This window comes from Talpa europaea (assembly GCF_964194135.1).
Source record: "Talpa europaea genome assembly, chromosome: 10".
NCBI lineage: Eukaryota > Metazoa > Chordata > Mammalia > Eulipotyphla > Talpidae > Talpa > Talpa europaea.
In genome coordinates, this window is record NC_140077.1 from 112,642,300 (window position 1) to 112,669,430 (window position 27,131).

General features: G+C 43.0%; 1 protein-coding gene across 7 annotated transcripts in view; it reads left to right on the plus strand.

Moving 5' to 3' along the window:
• The window catches only part of ELF2 (E74 like ETS transcription factor 2), a gene marked incomplete at both ends in the record, with an annotated part of 50,339 nt that overhangs the window by 11,491 nt on the left and 11,717 nt on the right, over positions 1 to 27,131 (plus strand). For 4 of the 7 annotated variants that reach the window (XM_084245850.1, XM_084245852.1, XM_084245851.1 and 1 more), the window contains one exon: positions 19,087 to 19,144. The exons of the other annotated variants lie outside the window; for them this stretch is intronic. In XM_084245850.1, coding sequence (XP_084101976.1) covers positions 19,087 to 19,144 — 58 coding nt within the window. Of the gene's footprint in view, positions 1 to 19,086; positions 19,145 to 27,131 lie in introns of those variants that run through there. 7 annotated transcript variants of the gene reach the window in all.

Consider the following 27,131-nt stretch of genomic DNA (forward strand, 5'->3'; position numbering starts at 1 on the left):
CAGAGCCAGAGTCGGGAACAGAACAGGCAGACTGACGAAATACACTGCGGAGCAGGCGAGAGGGGAGAGGTCTGCTGCCCCAAGTGGGACCTGTGCCAGACGGCCGGGGATCGAACCGGCGCTGTGGAGGCTGCGGGCAGCTTCACAGCCCGGCACTCAACTGCTGCGCCACCAGGGAGGCCCCCAAGTTTGGTTTTTTTTTTTTTTTTTTGTTTAAGGAATCAAATGCCTTTTGTAATGAGTTAAAATCCGAGTAAATTTTCATTCTTGTGACATCTAGAATATGTGTAGATGAATTGATGTTATGACTCATCCTAAGGCATGTTTTCTTTTAAGTAGATTAGGATCACATATCATTCTTGTGAAGGTTTAACTTTTTAATTTAAATACCAGATATGTATAGGTTTTACTGGGAAGAAAAGGAAAGAGATATTTAAAAATGACCATAGCAGTTTTTACCTGGAGAAATTGGTAGAAATGAGATGTGTAGGATAAGATTTCCTTTTGTACATCTAGGAAACAATTCCTGGAATGCTTCTACAATATAACTTAGATTATAGTAGTCTATAAAAGTTAATGCTTAAGGTTATTCACCTGCTTTGTCAGTTGTCGTCATGTTTACATTGAACTTGTTGTCTGCCTGTATACCTCTATATATGTCCATGCCAGAACTGAGTTCATGTTTTCCAGGAGGAGTATGGAAATCAGTTTTGTGTTAAATCATTTCTCATTTTGTTGGTAGTAATTATAGGCTAATTTGCTTTATTTATTTTTTTTAATAGAATAAAAGTCTGTATTTTCCTAATCGGGCTTTTGAATAGTAATAATCCCGATAAAGTTTATAGGAAAAACTAAGTGTGTTTTAAAACTTTAAATATCGGGCCTCCTTGGTGGCGCAAGCAGTTGAATGCAGCGCTGTGAAGCTGTCTGCAGCCTCTGCAGCACGGGTTTGATCCCGGCCGGCCAGGGAGATACCCACATGTCGCAGCAGACCTCTCAGCAGTGTATTTCGGTAGATCTGCGTGTTCTGTTCCCCACTCTGTCTCTGGCGAGTCCTCTCGCCCCTTGCATCTCTGGCCTGTACCCCAGTTCTTGTATACATGAATAAATAAATTTTTAAAAGAAAACACCTCAGACTGAGAATCCCACTTTGAGGCTTGTTCCATTAACTTTCCTGAATCATTGGAATGTAGAAATAATGTGGAATAAAAAATTTATTTAAAAAAACGTTTAAAATGGACATAATGCTCTAAGCCTGTAAATGTTTTTTGGGGATAACTGAAGATTAGTAATTGTAAGGAGCCTTTGAAGGCTGGTGTGAATGGAGTGTGGTGTGATTCTGGCAGGCAGGAAATACCTTTGCCAGTGGCTGTGATTCTCTCGGTCAGGAGGCCTGTTGCATAGACACCGTGGTCGCTGTGGGAAGGGGGGAGTCTCTTGGATTCCCTACAGAAATTTGAAAATGCAGTTACATTCACTCTTTATATTTTCTTTATATGTATATATAAAAATTTTAAAGTTGAAAAGGTTGTTATAGACTACCATTTAAAAAGAAATGAGTTTAGATCATTTAAATCAATAATAGATTATTAGAAGATTTGATAGGATAATTTTATGATTCGCCGTGATTTGAGCTTGTGTTAGCAACTAGGCATATGAAAAGCAGGAAGATCTGTAAGGTTTTGGATTGACAGCACTATGTAATTAGGTTCTTGGTAGATGGAAGATGGAACATAGGAGATGAGGCAGGAGACTGTTCATCTGACTGGAGTAGCTTGAGAAATTGTGAAACAAGGTAGAAGCAGTAGGAGCAGGAATAGAACCCAGCGGGACCTGACCTGACAGATTAGAGGGAGCAGCCTAGATAGGTAAGATAGGACTCAGGTTTTGGTCCTAAAGTGATGGCAGCAGTTATCCAAATCACATAGGGACTTGAGGAAGGCAAGATTGTTTTGGGAAGCAGGTACATTTTGGTAATAGAGAGTATTGTTTTTGAGTTGAAGCAGGAAATCTAGGAAATATTTAGTTATTCAGAGATGCACAAATGTATACTCAAGGTGACATCAGAAAAGAAATATTTTCTTTTTTGTTCGCATGCTAAATATTGTATATTTTAGGGTTACTTGAAATATAAAAAGTTAATCATCAAAAAAAGCATAAGTATGCCATCTAAAATAGTATCTCAAAGCCATACTGTTACTAAAATTCACCTTAAAATGACAGGTTTTAATCATTTTTTTATACCTACATTTGATTTTTTTCCTCATGATAAAAGCAGACAGTGCCTGCTTATTTGGACAGTAATGTAAGGAATAAACAAATGGTGAAAATCACCCACAGTCTCATCAGTGAGGCGTCAATAACTACTGCTTTCTTTACATTTCCTGCTGTTTTTTTTAATATTAATTTTAAGCATGATTAACATCACATTATATAACACGAGTAGATTCCTGAATCTTTATTAACAAACATTGGCTGAAGGTGGTTAGGTAGCTTCCTCCTTCTCTCTTGATCATTGGGATCAGGACTTTTTAACTTTTTTTAAAGGTTTTTTAACTTTTTAAAAAAATTGATTTATTTATTCATACAAGAACTGGGGGTATAGGCCAGAGATATAGGGGGTGAGAGGATTCACCCGAGACAGAGTGGGGCGCAGAACAGGTGGACTGACTGAAACACTGCTGAGGGGAGCAGCAGGCGAATCAGTAGAGGTCTGCTGCGCCATGTGGGTAGTAGCTCCCTGGCTGGGGACTCATGCTGCAGTGGCTGTTGGTAGCTTCATAGGTTGTGTCTTAACCCCTTGCACCACCGGGGAGGCCCAGGACTTTGATTTTATACCAGGTATTATTGTCTTAGTAATTAGCAATAAAACTTAGGTTTTTTAGGTGACTACCAAAATTGCATTTAGTGGTAAGTTGAAAGATGAATGAAATTTTTTAATACCATTCAACAAGAAAGCAGTGCTTCTTAAAAAAACAAATGAAAGTTTAGGTTTTAAAAGTACAGCTAAAAATGCAGTCAGATTTCTCTCTTGAAAATAAGATAAGGAACCAGATTTCTTGAGGAATTTCAAGGCTAACGTTGACTTCATGATGAGCTGTGATAACTTTTGTATTTGTTATACCGTCAGAAATCCTCCCTGTGGCACAAAAGGACTCTTTTAATTAGAAAATATTGTTGCCACAGGGAGGTAGAAGATGGACTTGAAAAAGTGGGGATCTGAAAAGGAGCCCCTATCCTAGGATTACCTGAAGGTGAAACAGATTGAGCCAGAAGGAAGACAATGCTGGTAGGTTGGTTTTTAATTTATTAAGATTGTTTACAATTTTACATTTATATTTCAGATGTCTATACTATATATTTGTTTAAAGGGTGACTGATTCCTCCTTATGGAAGGAGAAATAACCGGTTAGAATTTTCCTCCTGGGCTGTTAGCTGCCTTGCCCCTAAATCTGCTTTTGTTACGGACCATGCTCTGGGCTGTTTCCTGCCTCCCTTCCTTGAAAGCTACTCCTGACTGAACATCTTTTAAATTTATGTGATTTCTCTTCCTAATCTGGACTTTTTCCTAAACATTTCTTTAAGAAGTATATTCTTGAGTTTAGCTTAGTGCAGGTTTCCTATAATGGTAAAATGTTAATTTTAATTTAATTTTGATTCTAGAATTGTTTGAATTATCATTGTACTGTGATTTAGATCAGTTTGAAAGCATCGTTAAGGGAAAGTGTTTTGTTTTTTGCTGACTTATTTAGCCCAGCATACCATCATTTTATAGGAAGCATTAATTTGTAGAATACTAAGGGGGGCGGAAAATGCTGCCATTTTTAGGATGCTATCAATTATAAAATACATCCTGATTTCAGAGAGGTCAAAATGCAAAAAAATTTTACAGCTTAGTTTTAATGAAATCCGGTTATCATACAATTATGAATCTTCCTGAGATTCCCATTTACTGTGATCTTGGACTTTAAGATACCAGGTTTATGGAAGATGGAAGTGGCTGTGGTTGTAGAAGTCCCTGTATGTGCCGAGTAAGATTTCTGAATTCTTTATGGTCTTTTAAGAGAAGATATTCAGGTAAAAAAAGCATTAAATAGTATTGTTTAAAAGTATACCAAGTAAACTGTAAGATGGCAAGTTGTGGAGAGTATAGAAGATGAAAAGCATTTTAATGACACATTTACTTAAATCAGTAAATAGAGATTTATCATGATTGTCACTTTTAAATTGGATTTGTTGACCTAAAAACAAAATGAAATGAACCTACTGCTTTTTAAACTATCATTTTAAAATAGGATCCTTTAGAGGCTCTTTATAGCCACTGGTTTTTAGTGCATTCGAGTATGTTTTCCAGATTATGTGAAGGAGAAAATAGTGGTGAAAGCAGAGTCACCCATATCAGTTATTAAAGCAGAAATGAAAGGAGTGATTTTAAATAGTGTTTGTATATTTTTCAGGAAACATCTAATTTTACATAAAAGGAAAAGTATATCTAGAAAATAGTTCATATATGATGTTTGGGTTTGGAAGTATTCATTCCTTTGCACTCAGACTTTTTTTTTAAGCACTAATTTTTCAATTTTATTTTATAACAACGTATGTAAGTAGTACAGCTTTATTCATTCAGCCTGAGGAGGGTCAGTGCGCTTCTGTAGAATTGTACATGAGCACACACAGGTGGCAAGCGGCTCTCCTCAGTTCCGAGGTGTGTGCAGGACTGTGCAGCCTCCACTGTGTGCGGCCCTCCAGCAGTGGGGGAGCACCTGCAGCAGCCCCGCAGAGCCCAGGGTCTGGGGGTAAGCGAGACCCTGTCTTTGCCTCACCAGACTTTCAGCTTTGTGGAGAAGATGAACAATTAAATACATTATTTGTTTTAAAAAAACATTTTTTAAAATTAATTAATTATTTTTTTGTGGGACCCTCGCTGGTGGCGGGGATCGAACTGGCACTGCAGAGGCTGTGGGCAGCCTCGCAACCCAGCACTCAACCGCTGCGCCACCAGGGGAGGCCCAAAAAAGATTTACTTTATTTATGCATACATGAACTGGTGTGTTGGCCAGAGGTGGGGTTGGGGGTTGATAGGACGCACCAGAGACAAAGCAGGGAACAGAACAGTTAGATCTACTGGTCAGTGAAATACACTGCTGAGGGGACAGTGGGGAGTTAGGAGAGGTCTGCTATGCCATGTGGGTCAGCTCTCTGGTTGGGGATCGAACTCATGCTGCAGTGGCTGAGGATAGCTTCATAGTGCTGATGCTTAATCACTTGTGCCACCAGGGAGGCCCCTAAACACGTTATTACCACGAGATGTGATGAATGTTCTGACGAGTAGTGAAAGGTTTACGGGGCACACAGCAGGGACCCTAGGAAGTCGGAGTGCCTTCCTGAGGAAGTGACATTTAGATGGATTTGATGGGTTTGATGCATTGAGCCATCTCCAGAATAGCATGGTTAAGAGTCTGGAGGGGGAGAGCATGGCTTATTCCCAGAAAGGAATTCAGTATGGCTAGGATATGATTTATGAGATAGAAAGAGGGGATTAAGTTGAGGCTAATGAGGTTAAAAATTTTTTTTTAACTGCTGGGGACTAAGTTTTGTACCTGTTGGACACTGGGGAGTAGATTTTAAGAGTTTTATTTTTTCAAAGATTTATTTTATTATGCATACAAGAACTGGGGTACAGATCAGAGATGTGGGGGGAGGTGAGAGGACCCACCAGAGACAGAGTGGGGAGCAGATCAGGCAGACTGAGTGAAACACATTGCTGAGGGGAATAGCGGGCGAGTCAGGAGAGGTCTGCTGCGCCATGTGGGTAGCTCCCTGGCTGGGGATCGAACTTGTGCTGCAGGCATCGATTAGGTTTTTAGTTCAGTACAGCTTTTGTTGCGTGTGTCAGGGTGAATGAAAAGACATGAACCAGCACAGAATGCCAGGAATTTTTGCATTTTATTTAGACATCGACAGGCAGTGTAATTTAGCTAGAGATTAGATTTGGTGTAGGCATCTGTTTGAGAGACTTACGCCTAGAAAGAGACAGTGGAGCCGAATAGTGGTGAACCTGGAGTGAAACGTGACTGGGGAAGAGGGCCCTGAGCAGAAAGACTCTTATTTCAAGTAACTAAAACACTGCAATAGGACAACGAGGGTAGAGCTTCCGAAATATTAAATTGGGGGTAGGTTAAGGGCTAAATTAAACTTGAACAATCTAGCAAAAAAACAAGAACAAACAAACAAACAAACAAAACAGGAAAAAACCCTATGAAATACAAACAACAAATCAGGATAGTGGAAATAAGTACAGTAACACCAGAAGTTGTGTTAAAAAATAGCCTATTGTTAGCGGCCGAAATAGCTTAGCCGGGAGAGCTTTAGACTGAAAAAATAGCCTATTGTGATTTTAACACAAGTATGTGGTATTTTTATCAGATACACAAAACAAAATTAGATAGAACGTACAGAAAATATATTTATCAGAAAAGTACTATGCAAAGGAAGCTGATATAATACAATAGAATTTAGATGAAAACTCTTTAATTGGAGCAAAGACTCTTTAGACTGCTTTAAAAGAATCAGTCCAGAAAATATGATAAACTTATATGCATCTAACAGTATAGCCTTGAGCACTATTTAGAGTAGGGAGCTTCAGAATTGCAAGGGGTGGACATGGCTACAAAATTGTAGGGCTTTAATATATTTCTATCAAAATTGGAAAAGTCAAGCAAACACAAAATTTTAAGTGACACCAAACAATTGAACCAAAGGATTGGCAAGTTTTATAAATGGGTGTTATGCAGACCATTGTAGTTAACCAAATAAAAGTACAACCTTACACATTTTTTAGTAACGTATAGATGAGTTTTTAACTGTGTAAGAGCCCAGAGAAGGACCTCTCCAATATCCACAAAATCAATATCATACAATATATATTATCATGCAATAAATTAGAACTCAGCACTGAAAAGACAAATCAAAATGCTTCATGATAGTGGCAACTAAAAACTAATTAAGAAAATGAAAACTATAAATTATTTACAGCTAATAACAAAGCACTGAATATAAAAATTTGAAATGTGGCTTAAGCAGAACTCACTGGAAAATTAATAGCTATAAATGTATTTATTGGAAAGCGAGAGTGATCAATATATAGTGAACATATATTCAAATCTAAACATTAATAAAGGATCGACAAAATAAATCTGAATTGAATAGAAGGTGTAAAAGTCAGTATTAATGAAATAGAAAAATCAAACAGAAAATTTTGTAGATTTTTATTTATTTATGCATGCAAGAACTGGGACATACGCCAGAGGTGTGGGGGGTGAGATATATACACCAGAGATAGAGTGGGGAACAGTACAGGTGGATCCACTGAAATATGCTGCTGAGGGGAGCAGCTGCTGAGGTGAGACAGGAGAGGTCTGCTGCGCCCTGTGGGTTGGCTTCTGATAGCTTGATAGTGCTGAGACTTAACCCCTTGCTTGTGCCAGCAGGGAAGCCTAGATAGCAAATATTCTTTTTCTATTTCTTTTTTTTTATTTTTTAAAATTTATTTATTTAAATTTTATTTTTATATTCCCCATACAATTACAACCCCCTTATTTTGACCCCAACCCCTCCTTTTCCCGCCCTCCCCCCCTGATAGCAAATATTCTTGATGCCAAAATAGGATGTCAGCTATCATCTTCACTAACTAGCATTATTGTTGGGAAGTCCTAGCTAATGCAAATAAGACAAGAATAAGAAACAAAAGGCATAAAGATAAGGGCAGGAAACAAAGTTATTTGCAAGTGGTCATGCTAAGGTTGTTAATTCTTCCCTAACTAATCTATGCATTTCAGTAAAAATCCCAAGAGGACTTATTTTTGGTAAGTTAAAATTAAAAGTTAAATTTGACAAACAGGTAAAGATCCAAACACAGTGTAGACAAGCCTTCAAAAGAACAAAATGTGTGGTGCTTGCCTTCCTATCCTTAAAGAATAATTCTAAAACTGTAGAAAAAATTAAAATGTGCTATTAACTTGCAGACAAATGGTTTAGGATAGAACAGCGAACCCTGAAAGACAGCATGTGTTCATTTATACATGGTGTATAATAGATCCAGGTTTTTAAATTGGTGGAAAAGGATAGAATATTCAATAAATTATGTTAGGCTGGTTGGCTTATTTTATTTTATTTTTATTTTATTTTTGTTTTTTTTCTTACAAGATTTATTTATTTATACAAGCACTGGGTACAGTCAGAAGCGCGGGAGGGTGAGAGAATTCACCAGAGCCAGAGGGGAGAGCAGAACAGGCAGACCAACGAAGTACACTGCTGAGGGGAGCAGCGGGCGGCAGGAGAGGTCTACGCGCCATGTGGGACCCTCACCGGTGGCCGGGGATCGAACCGGCGCTGCAGAAGCTGCAGGCAGCTTCGCAGCCCAGTGCTCAACCGCTGCGCCTCCAAGGGAGGCTCTGGTTGGCTTATTTTAAAGTAAAGAAATTACTCCCTATTCAGTTCTCTTTATATACTTTGTACAGCTCATTTATTTTTATTATTTTAAAAAATTTTTATTTTATACAGTTCATTTAGAGTTCAGTGTTACTAGTATTTAACTTTATAATACTGACCTATTTTTGTATCTATTGTATCTGATTATTTCTCCCTTTTTGTTATGGATGTATTATAGTTGTACCTTCTTGATAACTGTTACTGAGGTCTATTTTACTGAGGTCTTTTCAGAATCATCTTTTGTTTTTGTGAGTCTCCACTCTTTAAAAAATTGTTCTCTGTTTTTTCCTACTCTCTTATTTCCTTTGGTTAATTTTTCCCTCTGTACAAATCAAAAGTTTAATAGCTTGTTTATTTTTAACCTTTTTATTTCTGGAACTCTGTGTACTGTTTAGGTGTGTTAGAGTTTGACATGCATTTTTATTGTCATTCATTTCTAATATTTCCTAATTCCTTTGTGATTTCCTTTTTATTCTGAGGACTACTTAATACACGCTGTAAGGATACACTGTGTAGTTTATTATATAATTGGAATGTATTAATTTGACTACATGAAAATTAAAAGTTTTTGTAGAACAAAGGTAGTGTAACTCACCAAATTAAAAGTCAAGCAGGAAACTATTTGTGACACATCTGAATTACTGTTTAGAATTTGTTAACATTTTACAAATCAATAAGACAAAAAGTGATAGAAAAATGGCATAGGATATGAATCATAAGGGAACTATTAATGGCCAATAAGTATATGATAAAATGTTTACCCTCAATACTTATAATGTATGAGCAAATTAATACAACAATGAAAAATTTATTGTTACCTCAACAGATGGCAAAAAATTTTCAAGTCCAATTATATAATGAAATGAAGTAAGAAAAAATGGGAATGTGACATATCCCTGGTGGAATTTAGGCTTGCACAGCTACTTGGGAGAGAGTAACACATCAAATAAAAAAATGTACTTATTATAACTATGACCTAGAAATTCCATTTGTAGTTATATGCTGTGGAGAGACTGTAGTATGTATATGTTTATGAAAGCATCGATAAGATGTTTTTTGCAGTATTGTTTATAACAGTGAAAGCTTTATTTGCCTACCAGAGAGAATTTGATGAATTTGCTGGTGGTAAATGCATGCACTGGAATGCTTTCAGATATTTGGCAGGCATAGCTAACTTACTTGTACGAACATGAATAGAGTGATGATGAGAAAAGTAAATTTTAGTTTAGTATGTTGGTTCTGGGTGGTGGGACGGTGGCTATTTGTGACATTATTTTTGGTAATTTCAATTGTTTAAAATTCCCTTCAAAACGTAGATGAGAAGAGACCCTGAGCTAGGAACACAGATGACTTAGATTTCTAACCTGGGACGAAGGTAATGGTATTGGAAGAGGAAAGAAAAAGAGATTTGTAAATAAAAGTACAGTGGGTTATCCACATAAGAATGTTTATCATACAATTGGAAATTAGAATCTAGAGATTAAAAAAAAGTTAAGATGGCGATGCTAATTTTTTGGCATCAGTACAGAAATAATACTGAAAATACTGGCTGTGGATGGATAAGAAATACAATTCTTGAGAGTGGAGAATGGAGAATGTGGCTAAGGTTTGCATTGTAGGAGAACAGGTACACATAAGGGTTATGCAAAAGTGGATGGCCCAATGGACAAGAAACAAATAGGGAAGAAAACAAAGCCAGTCAATTTATTATCATCAAAATGAAATGAAGGGAAGGACTTCAGTCAGGGGTGGCTAGTAATGTCATTTGTGTGGAAAAGTAGAGTCAGGTAATGCCTAAGAGAAGATCGTTAGATTGGGCAATTGAAAGTCCTTTGAAGAACTTTGTAGGGTACAGAATATTGTCAGAGGGGAAGAAATTAATTGGAATATTCCTTTTGGGGTAAATCAAAATGGAATCTGACTCAGAATTGTAATATATTTTAGTTTTGAACTCCATTGTATGTCTTTTCACAAACATGACAAGAATCATGTATTAGTCCTTGTAAACGTGCACAGGAATTGAAAAAAAGAAATCCAGATGATCCAACATATTACACATTCTCTAATAATAATAATGAACCCAAACTCTTGACATCAGTTGTCCTTAGATATTATTTAAAATCTGGAGATTAGCATTTTAGCTCAGATTGCAGATAGTCATGTACATGTGGTGCTTAATAAATGCTACTTGAAAACAGTTATTTGGCATGCATTGGAAGGGACTAGCCACAGTCGTTGGTTGACATTCTCTTTGGAGTGGCTACTATAATTAGAAGTGATGTTTTGCCGAGTGTAAACCAGGAAGTGAAGCATCACCAAGCTCATGGAGAGGGTGACCCTGGGATAACTTAAGAAGAATGTAGAAAGACAAACTTAAGCCACATCACTTGTCTAAAAAATGGTTGTACTGGACCCTTACTCACCATAGGCTTTTCATGGTCCAGAAAGGCATATGGCAAAATAACTTCAGATAAAGTGACTTTGGAGTCTTTGACCTATTTGAGAATATAAAAATAGCCATGATTCTTTCCTGGGAAGATGCACATTTAGCTAACAAAATTTTGCTAACAAAATGATTTTTAAAAAAAATATATACATTTATGTGTAGACATGTGATCATAATATGTACTGTTACATAAATTAAGAACACTCTTTTGCTTATACTGAAAAACTGATCTGATAGCTATTGCTCATTTAATCAATTCCAATGTATACTAAAAACAAATAAATTCCAAAATTATTTTTTATTTTGCACGTAGAAGAATTAGGGTATTGGCCAGAGGTGTGTGTGTGTTGGGGGGGGGGGGCGGTGAGAGGGTTCCTCAGAGACCAAATGGGGAGCAAAACAGGGAGATCTACTGAAATCCACTGCTGAGGGAAGCAGCAGGGAGACAGAAGAGGTCTGCTGCACCATGTGGGTAGCTTCCTGGCTGAGGATCCAACTCACCTGGCACCAGGTGACGTGAAGAGCCCCACGTTGGGCGCCATATGATGTTGTTTTTGGAGTTAGTGCGGGGTCCTTGGGTTCACTCTGGGAAAGTTTTCACCAGAGCTCCTGTTTTGGCAGCACGTGGCGAGTTTCTCCAGGAGACAGAGATGGTAGTCATATTTAAAGAGCAGGTTTATTAGAAAAGGGATAGGACAGTAAAAGACAATTGCATGGACACAAGCGGGCAGGAAGAGCTGCCCTGAAAGAGACAGGTTTGCTGAGTGGTCCAGTACAACTATTTTTTTTTTTTAAGATTTATTTTTATTTATTTATTTATACAAGCACTGGGTACAGTCAGAAGCGCAGGAGGGTGAGAGAATTCACCAGAGCCAGAGCGGGGAGCAGAGCAGGCAGAAGGACCTAAGTACACTGCTGAGGGGAGCAGCGGGCGGCAGGAAAGGTCTGCGCGCCATGTGGGACCCTCCTCCGGTGGCCGGGGAGCAGCCGGGGATCGAACCGGCGCTGCCGAGGCTGCAGGCAGCTTCGCAACCCAGCGTTCAACCGCTGTGCCACCGGGGAGGCCCCAGTACAACTATTTTTTAGACAGGTGATGTAGCTTAAGTTTGTCTTTTCTACATTCTTCTTCAGTTATCCCAGGGTCACCCTCTCCGTGAGCTTGGTGATGCTTCACTTCCTGGTTTACACTCAGCAAAATATCACTTCTAATTCTGGTTGCCACTCCAAAGAGAATGGCTGCAGGCGGCGGCCTTGAGGAGAGCGGCCTCCTCTGAGGGGGGTTCAGTGAAAAGAAGCCCTGGAGTGTACAGGTCATGGGCAGGCAGGAGGCTGCTGCCCTGCGGAGGAGAGAGTTGGTGACAAGAGGCACCTGCACTGTCACAGGTGGGCAGTGGGAGTGCTGCCTTACGAAGGCTTTTGTGCATATAAATAATTTTACCTCCAAGGGGTGATAGTCCAAAATGTAGCATATGCCCATCATTCCATAATTTCATGAACAAGTAATTTTTCATGTCACCAAGGAGAGAGCCTCTATCCCTAGTAGAGGTTCTGTGTGAATTGAGAAGGCTTAAATTTTCTTTTTTTTTTTTTTTTGAGGGGGCGGGGTTTACATAGTTTAGTGCCACCAGGTATAGTAATAGGTGCCTACAATAGAAACTTGCTCCAAGTAAGTGCGAGGGATTATTTGTTGACTAAATGAATGAAAGTGTGATTATGGTGCAAACATCTTGATTTTAGCAGTATCTTGTAAAACCCAGAGTGGTGAACAGGCAGATTTGTTGAAATACAGTGCTAAGACCAGCAGTGGGCGAGAGAGGAGAGGCCTGCTGCTCCAGCTTTGAATTTTATTGTTAGTTTGGTTCTATCAGAAATGCTTAGACTGTGGGCCTCCCCGGTGGCGCAGCGGTTGAGCGCTGGGTTGCGAAGCTGCCCGCGGCCTCTGCGGCGCCGGTTCGATCCCCGGCTGCTCCCCGGCCACCGGAGGGGGGTCCCGCATGGCGCGCAGACCTCTCCTGCCGCCCGCTGCTCCCCTCAGCAGTGTACTTCGGTCCTTCTGCCTGCTCTGCTCCCCGCTCTGGCTCTGGTGAATTCTCTCACCCTCCCGCGCTTCTGACTGTACCCAGTGCATGTATAAACAAAACAAACAAACAGACCAGCAAACAAATAAATAAAGCATGCCTCTATACAAAAAAAAAAAAAAAAAAAAAAGAAATGCTTAGACTGTTGGCCTCCTCTTAACTGTTCTCTTATCATTCGTTGCTTCAACATTTCCCCCCTAATTTCTTCAGAAAGACACTTAACCATTGGTTTAATTTTTTTTACATTAAAAGACAAAATAGAAAGTATTTTATAACATATGTAAATATAATAATAGGAAATTGGATTTCACTTTTCATTTTCTAACATTTCTAAGCTTTACAGAAAATTGTTTTAGAGGACTTTTGACTTTCAAGTCAAAAGATACTATGTGACTTTGATTAACTTGTTTAACCTTCCAGAGACTCAGTTTCCTGATATGTAAAATGAAGGTAATGGACTACATAAGTGATTCTCAAATAGCTTGTCCATTGGTGGTTAAAGAGCTGATTTTACTGAAACAGAAAATTGACATCCTCCCAAATGGCCAGAAAATAAAGTTAATGGGTAGAATATCTCTTTCCTTAGATTTATACACACATGTAAACATGTAAATATATATATATATATATATATACACACACACATATAGATACATATGTGTGTGTGTAAAATTTAAAGCCTGCTCCCCTTTGTATCAGATAGAACACACAAGTATGTATTTGGTTTTTGAAGTGTAATATATCTAATTCATGGTAGTCAGGGAAAGAGATCATACTGTTAGGCTCTTTTTGTTTTTTTTTTTTTTTTTTTTTTTTTTTAAATGCTTAGCCATACTTTTTTTTTTTTAAATAGAGGCATGTTTTATTTATTTATTTATTTGTTTGTTTGTTTTCGTTTTTTTATACATGCACTGGGTACAGTCAGAAGCGCGGGAGGGTGAGAGAATTCACCAGAGCCAGAGCGGGGAGCAGAGCAGGCAGAAGGACCGAAGTACACTGCTGAGGGGAGCAGCGGGCGGCAGGAGAGGGCTGCGCGCCATGTGGGACCCTCCTCTGGTGGCCGGGGAGCAGCCGGGGATCGAACCGGCGCCACAGAGGTCGCAGGCAGCTTTGCAACCCAGCGCTCAACTGCTGCGCCACCGGGGAGGCCCTGTTAGGCTCTTTTTGAAAACTGCTAGGTGATTTGGTCTCTAGACTCTTTAAAACAACCACATTTTATGATTCTGTGTACTGAAGGGGAAATACAAATGAAATCAGTGTAAGGTAAAATTTTGGTACTGAAAACAATTGTTTATTTCCTGAAGGACTTTTTCCATCTTGATTACTTTAGAACCATAAAATTACTTGACTAGTCAAGGATATCTAATTATTTTTGGTTATATTAGACTTTAAAGATAATGATTATATTATGGAGACTTGTTTTCCAAATGGAGATGTTAGAAGGTGAAAGAGTTGCTGTCCAAACTAATAAATTATTAAAAAATGAAAAGAATGGGGCCTCCCCGGTGGTGCAGCGGTTGAGCGTTGGTTTGCGAAGCTGCCCGCGGCCTCTGCAGCGCCAGTTCGATCCCCGGCTACCAGGTGAGGGTCCCACATGGCGCGCAGACCTCTCCTGCCGCCCGCTGCTCCCCTCAGCAGTGTACTTCGGTCCTTCTGCCTGCTCTGCTCCCCGCTCTGGCTCTGGTGATTTCTCTCACCCTCCCGCGCTTCTGACTGTACCCAGTGCTTGTATAAACAAAACAAATAAATAAATAAAACATGCCTCTATTAAAAAAAAAATGTTTAAAAAAAAATGTGGGCGGGAGGGGAGGGATTGGGGTCAGAATGGGGGGGGTTGCAATTGTATGGGGAATATAAAAATAAAATTTATTATTAAAAAAATGAAAAGAATGGTCTAGGACTCTAGTATTACCTGTTTCTTTATCCAAGTTGTGAAATGTGACAAGTTGGGAGTTTAAGTTGCTCCATTCTATATTATCCTTAACAAATTATCCCAAATTTAGCAGCTTGAAACAAGTGTTGGTCATATCATGTAGTTTTTGAGGTTAAAGACTGGGGAGTGACTTCTGGCTTATGGTTTTTTATGAAGCTGCTATCATCTAAAGACTTGATCAGGGCTGGAGGTCATCTCCTAGGTATCTGTCACCAGGCTATTTATTGAGGGGATGCTATTGTTCTTGCCTAATGGGCCTCCCCAAATTGTTAATAATGTGCTCAAGGACATGGCAATTGGTGGCCTCCTCCAAGAGTGTGACCACCCCCCCCCAAAAAAAAAGAGACCAAGCAGTTTCTGAAATTGCACATTATTTCAATGTTATCTTTGTTAGAAGTAAATCCTTAAGTCCAGCCATCACTCAGGGGGAGAGGGGAATTAGGCCCACTTCTTGAAGGGAAGAATGTAAAAGAATTTGCAGACAAGAAAATCCACCCGAATGCTAACATAGAAACAGGCCTTGTGGCTGGTGCTTAGGGAGTGCTAAGAGTTAAAGGTACTGGATTCAAATCCTGGCCCTACCTTCCAAGGTTAATTCTGACCTTGGTCAAGGCACCTTACATTCCACATCTATAAAGTGAGTACAGTAGTAGTAATTATTTCATAGGAATATTTGAGAGGAGTAAGTGGGGGAAAAATGAAGGTAAAGCATTTAGCATAGTATTTTTATTTCAAAAAAATTTGGCTATTTACCCTTTCATTTCCCTGCCAGAACACAGCAATAACTTTGATTTAGGGGATGCCTTTCTGTAATGTTACTAGCAGCTATGAGTTTGCTCTAAGTGTCTGCCATGCTAGCCTACTGTTCTTACTCGGGACTTTCTCCTGGTATCAATACTTGCTCATTCTTGAAGACGTGAAAAATGTAGATGTGTATAAATGTATATGGGCATATACCGTGTGTGTGCATGTATGTATAGATTCACATGTAATATGTTTGAATCATTGTGTTGAAGAAATATATATATACATATATTTTACTTCATTTAAAAATTATTTATGCATATAGGAATTGGGGTGTAGGCCAGAGGTGCAGGGGGTAAGAGGATTCACCAGAGACAGAGTGGGGAGCAGAACAGGTGGATCTACTGAAATATACTGCTATGGGGAGCAGTGGGTAAGACAGGAGAGGTCTGCTACGCCATGTGGGCTGGCTCCCTGGTCAGGGTTTGAACTCATGCTGCAGTGGCTGGCAACAGCTTGATAGTGCTGAGACTTTAAACCCTATGCCACCAGGGAGGCCCAGAAATACATATACATTTAAATCCTGCCACATTTATATTTTTAGTATTTTAGTATGTTAAATATCCCGCAAACATTTTTAATAGAGCACTCCAGGGCCTCCCTGGTGGCTCAAGGGGTTAAGCACTGCAGTATGAGGTAGTCCGCAACCTTTGCAGCAGGAGTTCAATCTCCAGCTGGCCAGGGAGCAACCCACATGGCGCAACAGACCTCTCCTGTCTCACCCGCAGCTCCCCTCAGCAGTGTAATTTAGTAGATCTGCCTGTTCTGCTCCCCACTCTGTCTCTGGTGAATCGTCTCACCCCCTGCATCTCTGGCCTGTACTCCAGCTCTTGTATGTGTAAATAAATAAATCTTTAAAAAAAAAAAAGGCATTTAAAAAAAAAAATAGAGCACTCCATTGAATGTCTTGATTATTTCCTCAGCTAAGCCCTGGAAACGAAATTCCTGGGTGAGAATATATGAATGTCTTTCAGACTCCTGATACCGCACCTTACTTTCCTGAAAGTTTGTATCAATCTGTTATTTCCAGTAGGGTATCTTAATTTTGCTTTACCTAGTATTAGCGGTCTCTAAAAAGTATTGGTGGCACTGGAAAGCCTAGTTATGGTAGCAAGGCAGAATTGCATCAAAGTCCAAGGAATTGTGCTTTTGCTCAAGCTTTAAATATATGGGAACATATTCTGGTTTTGCTGCATTCATTTCTATTCAGTACATACTTTGGCATATATCATACATGGGAACTGTGTTAAGAATTATTTGGGAATAGGTATAGCTTCTATACTCTTGGAACTGAAAATACAAGGCTGACATGGACACATAATTGAGATGTACAGAGAATAAAATATACATACACTGTGATTCTTAAGATATCTCAAGAAGCAAATAGAAAATAAGGTAAAAGTTATTAGACTTCAAATTTTCCATATGGAGAAAAGAGTAGTTCTTAAGCCAAGAGTAGTTCTGTCACCTCAAGAAAAAAATATAAACTTTTGGCTAATATTCCTTTCTTCCCTTTTAATACATGAAAACCTTTTTTTTTTAATATTTATTTATTTATACAAGCACTGGGTACAGTCAGAAGCGCGGGAGGGTGAGAGAATTCACCAGAGCCAGAGCGGGGAGCAGAACAGGCAGAAGGACCAAATTACACTGCTGAGGGGAGCAGCGGGCGGCAGGAGAGGTCTGCGCGCCATGCGGGACCCTCGCCCTGAGGCTGGGGATCAAACCAGCGCTGCAGAGGCTGCGGGCAGCTTCGCAGCCCAGGGCTCAACCGCTGCGCCACCAGGGGAGGCCCATGAAAACCTTTTGATAGGAGTGGAGATTAAGATTTATCAAATATAGTCATCTTTCTAAAGGCAACAATTTACCCTTCCAGTTACTTATCATTGTCTACCTGGAAAGTGTCTCTGTTTAAGATGCTGCCTGTAAGTAGCTGCTTATTTTAAATTGATTAGAAACAAAAAATAAAAGCTGCCAGTCCTGTAGTTCCTTTTGTATACCTGGCAGGTTTTGCGAATGCAAGGAAGACACTGGCTTATGGGGAGTTGTGCTTCAGAAGTTTACGTATCAGGGTGGTGGGGCTAGGGGAAAGCACCCGGGGACCCCCGAGAATTTAGGAGAAATGAAAAAGTCGTGCGCTGTGTAAATCTACTCTGAAGTGGCACTGCCACAGTGGGCGAACTTGGAGAATGACACTGCGCTAGTAGCAGTATCTCTGGGCAATTTCCCCACTAGATTATTAGTACAATATGCAGATCAATTAGTGCAATTCAGATCATGAAAGTTATACTTTGTTGTTTTTAAATATGTGCGGCTGCCAAACCTTTTTGTGCTTATTCAGCAAACCCTGAGCACTTACTCTGCAGGAGGCACTGTTTTACGCACATTTTGTGTAGAAACAACTTTAGGACAGCATTTTGTTTCCAACATTATTTTATATTATGAAATTCTGAGTCCAGGGGAGCATTTTGGGGGTTTGTGTTCCTGAAGCCCCATCTGCGTCACTTTGCCTGTCTTGTCAATAAATTTACAGCCGTCCTGCGGCTTCTATTGTGTGTTAACCTGAACTTCATTCGGGGAAGGCTCGTCTCCGTTGAAAGGGGCTTTGGCCGCGCAGACCCGGGGCTGGGCGCGCGGGGCGGGCATGGGCGGCCGCGAAGGGCCCGCGGGCCGCCGGGCCGGGCGCGCGCCGCCTCCCGCTACCTGCTCCGCGAGCGCCGCCGCGGGAAGCGGCCCGGGCGGCCCGGAGCCGGGGGCCGCGCTCCGCCGCCGCGGCGCCGAGACGCGCGGGGGCCGGCGGGGGCGGCCGCTCCGGGGGCCGCGCGCCGCCTCCTCGCCGGGTTACGTGTTGCATAAGCCGGCCCGGCCCGCGCGCCGCCCCGCCGCCTGGGCCGAGGGCCGCGGGGCCGGGACTGCGCCGCCCCCGGAGGCGCCCCGCCGCCCGGGCCCGCGCCCCCGCCCGGCCCCCCGCCCCCGCCCGGCCCCCCTGCGGGCCCCCTGCGGGCCGAGCGCGCTGCGCGCCGGGGCGGCCGGGCGCTCGCCGCCTCAGGTGTCCGCGGCCGCCGGGACTTCCTGTCTGGCGCGGGGCGGAAGGATCGCGCTGCCAGCCGCCGGCCGCCGCCGCCCTGCCGTTAGCTGGTGGGGTGGCTCAGCCGGCGGCGGGAGGCGGGCCGGCCGCGCTTCCTGTCGGCGGCCGCGCAAGGATCCGGGCGTCGGGAGTGCGAGTGCGTGAGTGTGTGTCGTTCGCGGGCGTGAGCCTCCGGCCGCCGCGCCGCCTCCCGCCGCCGCTCGCGGGGCGCGTCGATGTGAGGCCGCCGCGCCAGCCCGGGAGCAACATGGCGACGTCCCTGCAGGAGGGGCCCACGAACCAGCTGGATCTGCTCATCCGGGCCGGTGAGCGCCGGGAACTTTTCTCCGCGGCCGGCCGCCGGGGGTCGGGGGGGGCGGCGGCGGCGGCGGGCGGGCCGGGCCGGGCGGGGAATGAAGTCACGGAGGCGCCGAATCAGGAAGTGACCGCCGCGGAGCGCCCTCCTCGCCGCGGGCGCCGGCGGCGGGCGAAGTTGGGGACTCGGGGCGCGCGCGGCGCCCCGCGCCGGGAACCAGGAAGTGAGGGCTGCGCGGCGCTGCCACGCTGTCTGGCCCGGAGGCCGCCCGGCCGCGCGGGGCCCCGGCCGGCCGCCCCGCCGCCCCCCGGACTTCCGCCTGGACGCGGCGGCCCGGGCCGGGGGCGGCGGGCGAGACCCGCGGGCCCGCGCCCACCTGCCCGCCGCGGCCGCGCCGGAGTAACGGTCCCGCGGGGCCGCTCGGCGGGCGGGCGGGCGGGCGGCGGCGGCGCCTCCCGGGGGCGGTGGCGGGTGTCTGTGGAGAACTGGGCGTGCGCCCCTGCCCTCGTGGGCTGCGTTTTCGGGGGGCCCGGGGGAGGGACGCGGGGGTGTCGCGGCGCCCGGCCCGCCGCGAAGGGGCCTTTTTGTGAGCGCGGCGGCCGCGGCGGCGGGGGGCGGCGGGGCGAGCCCGGCCCCGGGGCCGTCTCCGCTCGGCCGGGCCCGCTCCCCTCCCCCCGCGCCCACCCGGGCGGAAGCGCCGCGGAGAGGACAGAACGCGCGCGATTGACAGGCCGCGGGTTCCAATCTGCGGGCCCCGAGGTTCCGGGCGAGAACGCCGGCCGCGGGGGGCGGGACTCGGGCGCGCGGCGGGCCAATGGCGGCGGCGCGGGCGCGGGGCCCGCGAGGCGCGCACGGAACTGGAGGGAAGGGAGTGTAAACACGGAAGCGCCGGGGGAGGGGCGCCGGCGGAGGCGCCGGGCCGGGCCGGGCCGGGCCCACGAGCGCGCCTCGCGAGCGGGCCTGGGCGCTTCCCCGTGGCGGAGCCGCCCTGCGCCTCCCTCCCTCCGCCTTGGGGCGGGGCGTCGGCTGGGGGACCAGACTCGGTCCGCGGGGTCCCTGAGCCGCGCGCCCCTCCGCGTGGAACGGAGGGGCGGGAACTTGAGGGGACGCCGCGGCCCGCGTGTGGGAGCCCCGGGAAACGCCGGGGCTGGGGGGGGGCGGCGCCCTCGGCGGGCACGCGCGGAGGAGGGCGAGGACTCGCGGGCGGGAGAGGGGCCGGGCCGGGCCTCCCAGCTGCGGGGGTCCCCGGGGCCCGCTGGAGACGCTCGGCCCGCCGGAGCCGGCGCTGACGGCGCTGCGGAGAGTCTGGTCTGTCTGGGCGCTGAACATGGACGTTTCAAAAACGCTTCCAGGGGTCGTGAAAACCCTGAGGTCTTGGACTCACTCCTGCGGTCCGAATTTTTAGAAATGTTGTAAAGGGGAGGGGGCGTCGCTTCCGGAGGGCTGTGGCTTCCCGGCGCCGTTGGGGGATCAGTACCGCGGCCCGTGACCTGCACTCGGCTGCCCGGGGGTGTGTAGAGGCCGCCCCGCCTTCAGAGTGCAGAACGTTTGTCTCCTTTTGATAAGGACTTTTGAATAAAAGCCCCTTTTCCATCTTCACTGCTCATTCTAGTATATACGAAACTTTCCCACGGACGTTCCTTTTATGATTGACTGTTTTGTAAAGAATACCCTTCGCGTGTGATTGTTGCCGCGTTCCCTCAGCCGAGTTCATGTAGCCCCGGAGGCCTTCTAAGCCCTATTTGAAAAAGACACTTGAGATGAGCTCGCTAGTCCGCCCAGAGTTTACCTGTGAGTTAAAAGTTGGAGGGGCAGGGTGGCCCACACAGTGAAGAACCGTAGATCTAAATTTTTATCGCTGTAAGTTTCCAGGGACATTGGGAGAGTAAAGTTAGTAACGTTTGTATTTTTAAAATGGACAGAGTGTCATTTTATTCCCCTGAGGAAAGCCGTCAAGTGTTAGAGACATACTCATTCTCACAGACATCTTGTAGTCTAATGAAGGAGACAGGTGAAAATATATCCAGGATGTAAATGCTAGTAAGACGACAGTGATGGCTCTCAGGGGTTAATGATCAGTGTAGTTTTCAGTTAATATGAGCATGACTTGTTTCCACTAAGTTTGCCCGCCTACTTGTTACGTGTTAAGGTACTAGAAGGTAATCACTTTTGCTCTTGTAAAGGTTTAATTACCAAGATGAGCTTTTAACTCCAGCGTTAGCTGTCATCATTTATGCTGTCAGAGGAGTTTGAGTAAGGTATGACATAAACTTAATTTATTAACGAAATCACATTCATTTTAATGTACTGAATACTTTTGTGGTATTGACTTGACCTATTAGATAAAACTTGCTTGATGTCTGAGAAAGCCTTGACCCTGAAGTCTGGAGAGGAGGATCTGGCATCTAAACTGTCACTCCGCTGGGCAGGCTGCTGACTTCAGCTCTCTTAAGCTTCATTTTCTGTGAGAGGACAGGATGGAGTAGATGATCTTTAATAACTTCTAATGTTCTAACATGTTAAGTTACTGAGAAATGCTCAGAAAATGGGGCTTTTTTTTCTTTTACCGCGTGAGTGAATGTAAGGTTGGCTTGTAATTGGAAGGTAAATTTCTTTCAGTCTTTGTGCCAAATTGGAACTTGATGCCATGTCTGTTTGTTTAATAAGATTGTGATACAGCTTAATAATTTCGGGCAATTTCTAGTGTATGTAACTTATTACAGGAAAAATGAAGGTTAGACGTTTGTAATACTTAAGTGAAAGTATTGTGAACTGTGTGTGTGTGTGTGTGATGTATATGGCTTATTCTCAAGTACATTTTCCTTGACTACTGTTCTTGTTTGTGGAGGTAATGAAAAATTTGAGAATTAAGAAATGGGGTCACTATAAGTTTTGGTCAACTTTCATGCAGTTATTTAATGGGGGTGAGGGCATTTCCCTGGAAATGTAGCCTCAGTATTTTTACTGACAAAACATATTTCTGCCTAGTTTGTCAAAGAAAATTTTACAATGGTGAAATTTGAACTTGAAGAGCTTTCTAATGTACTATAAGTCGGAGTATCTGATAACAGTCTTCTTGAAAAAGATTAATAAAAAATGTTTAGCAGGATGGTAAAAGATGAAATGCTGAAATAAAGCAGGAAGGGTGGCATTTTAAAAATTTGAAAAGCTGTTTAAGAAATTACTCTTTAGGGCCTCCCCTGTGGCACAGCGGTTGAGCGCTGGGCAGCAGGGTCCCACATGGTGCTCAGACTTCTCCTGCCGCTCCTGCTGCTCCCCTCAGCAGTGTACTTTGTCAGTCTGCCTGCTCTGTTCCCCGCTCTGGCGAATTCTCTCACCCTTCCGAGCTTCTGACTGTACCCAGTGCTTGTATAAATCCTCCCCCGGTGGTGTAGCAGTTGAGCGCTGGGTTGCGAAGCTGCGGGCAGCCTCTGTAGCACCGGTTTGATCCCTGGCTGCTCCCCGGCTGCTCCCTGGCCACTGGAGGAGTGTCCCACATGGCGCGCAGACCTCTCCTGCCGCCCGCTGCTCCCCTCAGCAGTGTACCTCAGTCCCTCTGCCTGCTCTGCTCCCGGCTCTGGTGAATTCTCTCACCCTTCCACGCTTCTGACTGTACCCAGTGCTTGTATAAATAAATAAGTAAATCTTAAAAAAAAAAAAAAAAGAAATTACTCTTTAGAATTCATTGCAACATTAGAACTAAAATTCACATAGAAACAGTTAAAGAATAACATCGGTGTGTAAATGGGATAATTGAACAAAACAGTTTCCTTTAGAAACAAATTGAGTTGGTAGAGAAGGGCAGGCAAGAGTGTTCTTCACAGTTAAACTCATTTTGTTATCTATAACTTCAGTGTTCAAAGGAATGCAAAGAAATATTTATGAAAAGCATTTAAAAGATCCTTTATCATAATTTTTCATCTGCACACTGATGCTTATGTATAGAAGCTCAAACAAACAAGGATAAAATTTGTTATTAATTATATTTGATAATAAATTACAGCTGCTGTTCTTAAACTAAAATTTCTGATTTGGGGTTCTAGGAGTCCCAACACTTTCAGAACTTATGTGAAGGCAAAATAATATCAAGACATTATTTCTCACTTTCACAAGTGCTCAGAGTTTTCTTGAGAGACTACATGATTCAGTATTATCACAGGTTGGATGAAGAAGCAAATATGAGAATCCACTTGTATTTACCAACTATAAAAATTTTGCAAAGATGTAAAACAAAATACTCACTAAATTTTCCTCAGTGAATTAAATGTTTAAAAGTTTTTTTTTTTTAAGATTGATTTATGCATATGAGAGTTGGGTACTGGCCAGTGATGCGGGGGGTGATATGGTGGGGGCGGGGGTGAGAGGATTCACCAGAGACACAGTGGGGAGCAGAACAGGCAGATTGACTGAAATACACTGCTGAGGGGAGCAGCGGGGAGACTGGAGAGGTCTGCTGTGCCACCTGGGTTGCTCTGGAGAGGTCTGTGCCACCTGCTGTGCCACCTGGGTTGCTCCCTGGCCGAGGGGGGATGGAACTTGTGCTGCAAAGGCTGTGGATTGCTTCATAGTGCGGTGCTTATTAATCCCTTGTGCCACCAAGGGAAGCCCTGTTTTAAAGTTTTCTTAATTTTAATTTTTTTAAATTAGATTTATTTATTTATACAAGCACTGGGTACAGTCAGAAGCGCGGGAGGGTGAGAGAATTCACCAGAGCCAGAGCGGGGAGCAGAGCAGGCAGATGTACCGAAATACACTGCTGAGGGGAGCAGCGGGCCGCAGGAGAGGCCTGCGCGCCATGTGGGACCCTCCCCTGGAGGCCAGGGAGCAGCCGCTGCGCCACTGGGGAAGCCCTTAATTTTAATTTCAAATGGGATACATGGATTTATATATGTAGAATCTTACTGCACTCTCCTTTGACCAAAAAAGTTTGAGAATAGTTCAGTTACAGATTTATTCTAGCCATTGACCACTTGTGGCTATTGGATACTTGAAATGTGTCACAGAAACTGAATTTTAAATTTTATTTGATTTTCATTAACTTACAAAGGGAAGCAGTGGAAAATTAGTGATTAGATTACATGTTGAACTGACAATATTTTGGATATACTGAATTAAATGCAAGGTATAACTTTTTAAAAAGTTCATTGAAATGACATTGGTTTATAACATGATACAGGTTTCAGGTGCCCAGCCCTCTCAGTCAGCATCTGTGTATGCCGTCTGATGATCCCCACCAAAGGTCTGGCTTCCACCAGCGTCACTCCGTCGGTCTCCTTTACCTGACTTGCATCCCCGCCCCTGCCCTCCCAACTCATTTCGTCCTCTGCTTTTTTTTTTTTAATGTGGTTATTACTGGAAATTGAAAAATTTTGTGTAATTGACATCTTTTTATGGAATAGCTATGCTTTTGAGAATAATTTTAGTTCCCCTTTCATACTTTATAACTCGACAATACGGGTTAGAAAGTCAAGCAGAAAAGATAAAGGTGGTGTGTCCCAGACCTTGATGATTTCCTCCCTTTTCTTTGCATCCCTTTGTATTCTTCATTCACCTGTCAGTGTTGCAGCTGTGGGCATTAGAGGGAAAGTGGTGGTAAGTCAGGCGAGGTAGCTGAGTGATGACCTTGTAATATCAGTTATGGCCTTGCCCCTTCCGCTGTCACTTCATGAAGGGTGTTTTCTAATTTTCCCCCCATTGTGCTCAGATTAAATTGTTGTTAATTTTTATTTTTGATTTAAAGAACATTATGATGAACTAGATCCACTGCCAGCATTCCCTTCTGCAGAGCAAAGAGATATATCTCTTGTCAGACTTAATGACCAAGTTTGGTATTTTGTAACAGCTGTTGAGTGAGTCTGGAATAGTCTACCACACAAACACCAGTTGATTAGAAAGCTTGAAATGGAACAACAAGACTCTGACGAGTAGTGAAGGAGGGCATAAGCAGATTACATTTTTGACATTGTGATTAAAACTGCTTTCAGATTTATTTGATAAATTTATTTCTTCAAGGAGGACTGACCATCAACACCCATCTGTCAAATTAGCTTCATTGTTTGTTTTTACAATGAATTGCTTATTTTTTCTCCCATAAATTTATCAGTAAGAGAAAAGAGAAAAGAATGTTTGCCCTTGCTCACAGTCTGCTTGCTTTGATTGTATAGCATGGTTAGATTCAGACTTAATCCTAGTTGTGCTGAATGTCAATTTAAGCTGTCTTTGAATTATTGATCTGAATAACATATTATTGAAAGATTTAAAAAGTTACAGAAACTTGAATAAGAGAACGATTTCTTAATCTCCTGTTATCAAATATCACTTGTTGACCAATGTCAGCAAATGGAAAAAGTGAAAAGAGCTCACTATCTTGGATACTGTCTTGGCTATGTTATTGTAAATTGATAAGTATGAACTCTTTAGATGTTCATGTGTTTGAATGTGCTAGGGTTATTATAGTTAGTGAATAAAAGTGACAAACAACAAAAAAAATCAGTGTTTATAACATCCTATTAGTTTTTGCAGAATAAATTATTTTTGTATCTTTAGTTTTGAACTGTTTTGCTCTTTGAAATACTAGTGAAGATTTGATAAGGTAAGAGATCTGTTCACGTTAGGAAGGACCAGAGGCACCGCACACACAGTGTCACCCATGATAGATGTTCAGTAGCCATTTGTAGATCATACAGAGAGTCTTAGACTTCTGGGTAATAGTCTCAACCTAAAATTAAAATGGGAATAAGTAGCTTTTTTTTTTTTTACTATGTTTTGTAGGTATTTTACTTTGTTGTTGCTTTTTAAAGATTTATTTTACTTATCCATACTATAACTGAAGTGTAGGCCAGAAGTGCAAGGGTGAGAGGATTCACCAGAGACATCGTGGGGAGCAGATCAGGTGGATCTACTGAAATACACTGCTGAGGGGAGCAGTGGGTGAGAGAGGAGAGGTCTGCTGCGCCCTGTGGGTCACCTCCCTGGCCGGGTGTCGAACTTGTGCTGTAGTGGCTGGTGATAGCTTGATAGTGCTGAGACTTTACCTGTGCCACCAGGGAGGCCCAAGTATTTTACTTTGTGCATGTAAAATATTTCTGGGAAATATGTTGAATTTAGGGAAGGTGGGAGGTTGAGGGCAGGAAAAAAAAAAACCCAAGAAACTAGACTTTTAAGAAATAATTTCCACTGACACAACTAACATAAAATCATGGTTATGAAAATGTACCTCAAACTGGTAAACATTCAGGGCAATATATCACATAACTGTTGGCAATACCATTATCAAATACTGGAAGGCATTAGATGGAAACCGTGACTTTGATTCAGTGGAGTTTTTAGGGTATGTCTTAATACAATCACAGAAGGATTTAGTTTATCCAGGATGGTTTATTAATAGCTCTCAAAACAACAGCTAAATTGCAACACAAGCCAGACTTTAAAGAGAATGAAATTCCTGGAAGCTAATGTAAAAACCTGAGAAATTGCTTTCCAGGTTCTTTAGTGTATGTGAGTATTATAGGGAGATACTTTAAAAAAAAAAAATACTTGAGGATGATGTAATATATTTTATTTTTACTAAGTTTCTTAAAGTTGAGTTAAACGGACTGATTGAATCCTTTGCTACAGTGAAGCTGCAGATAAAGAGTAAGCAGGGTCACCTAAAGATAGATTTACTTAGAGGTTTGGCTGCCTCTCTGGAACTTTGAGCAGTTAGCTTTGAGCAGATTGCCATAAATGGAAAGAGCAACCGGAGAGACCCAGTACCTTGCTTGAGAGTGTGGATGATGTGCAACAGGTGGTAAAACAGTCACTGGATTTTTTATAAACGCTCTCCAAATGACTGGTGTTCAAGGTTGACGCATTAGCATTTGGTGACTTTTGGGACTAGGGAATTTTTGTTTTTCAATTAAAAGTTTCTCGGGCACTTTTATATGTTTAGTGTGTAGAACTTGTGAATTTGTAATGTGGTTTTAGGAAATTTGTAAGACTATTTCTTCCTAGAGAGG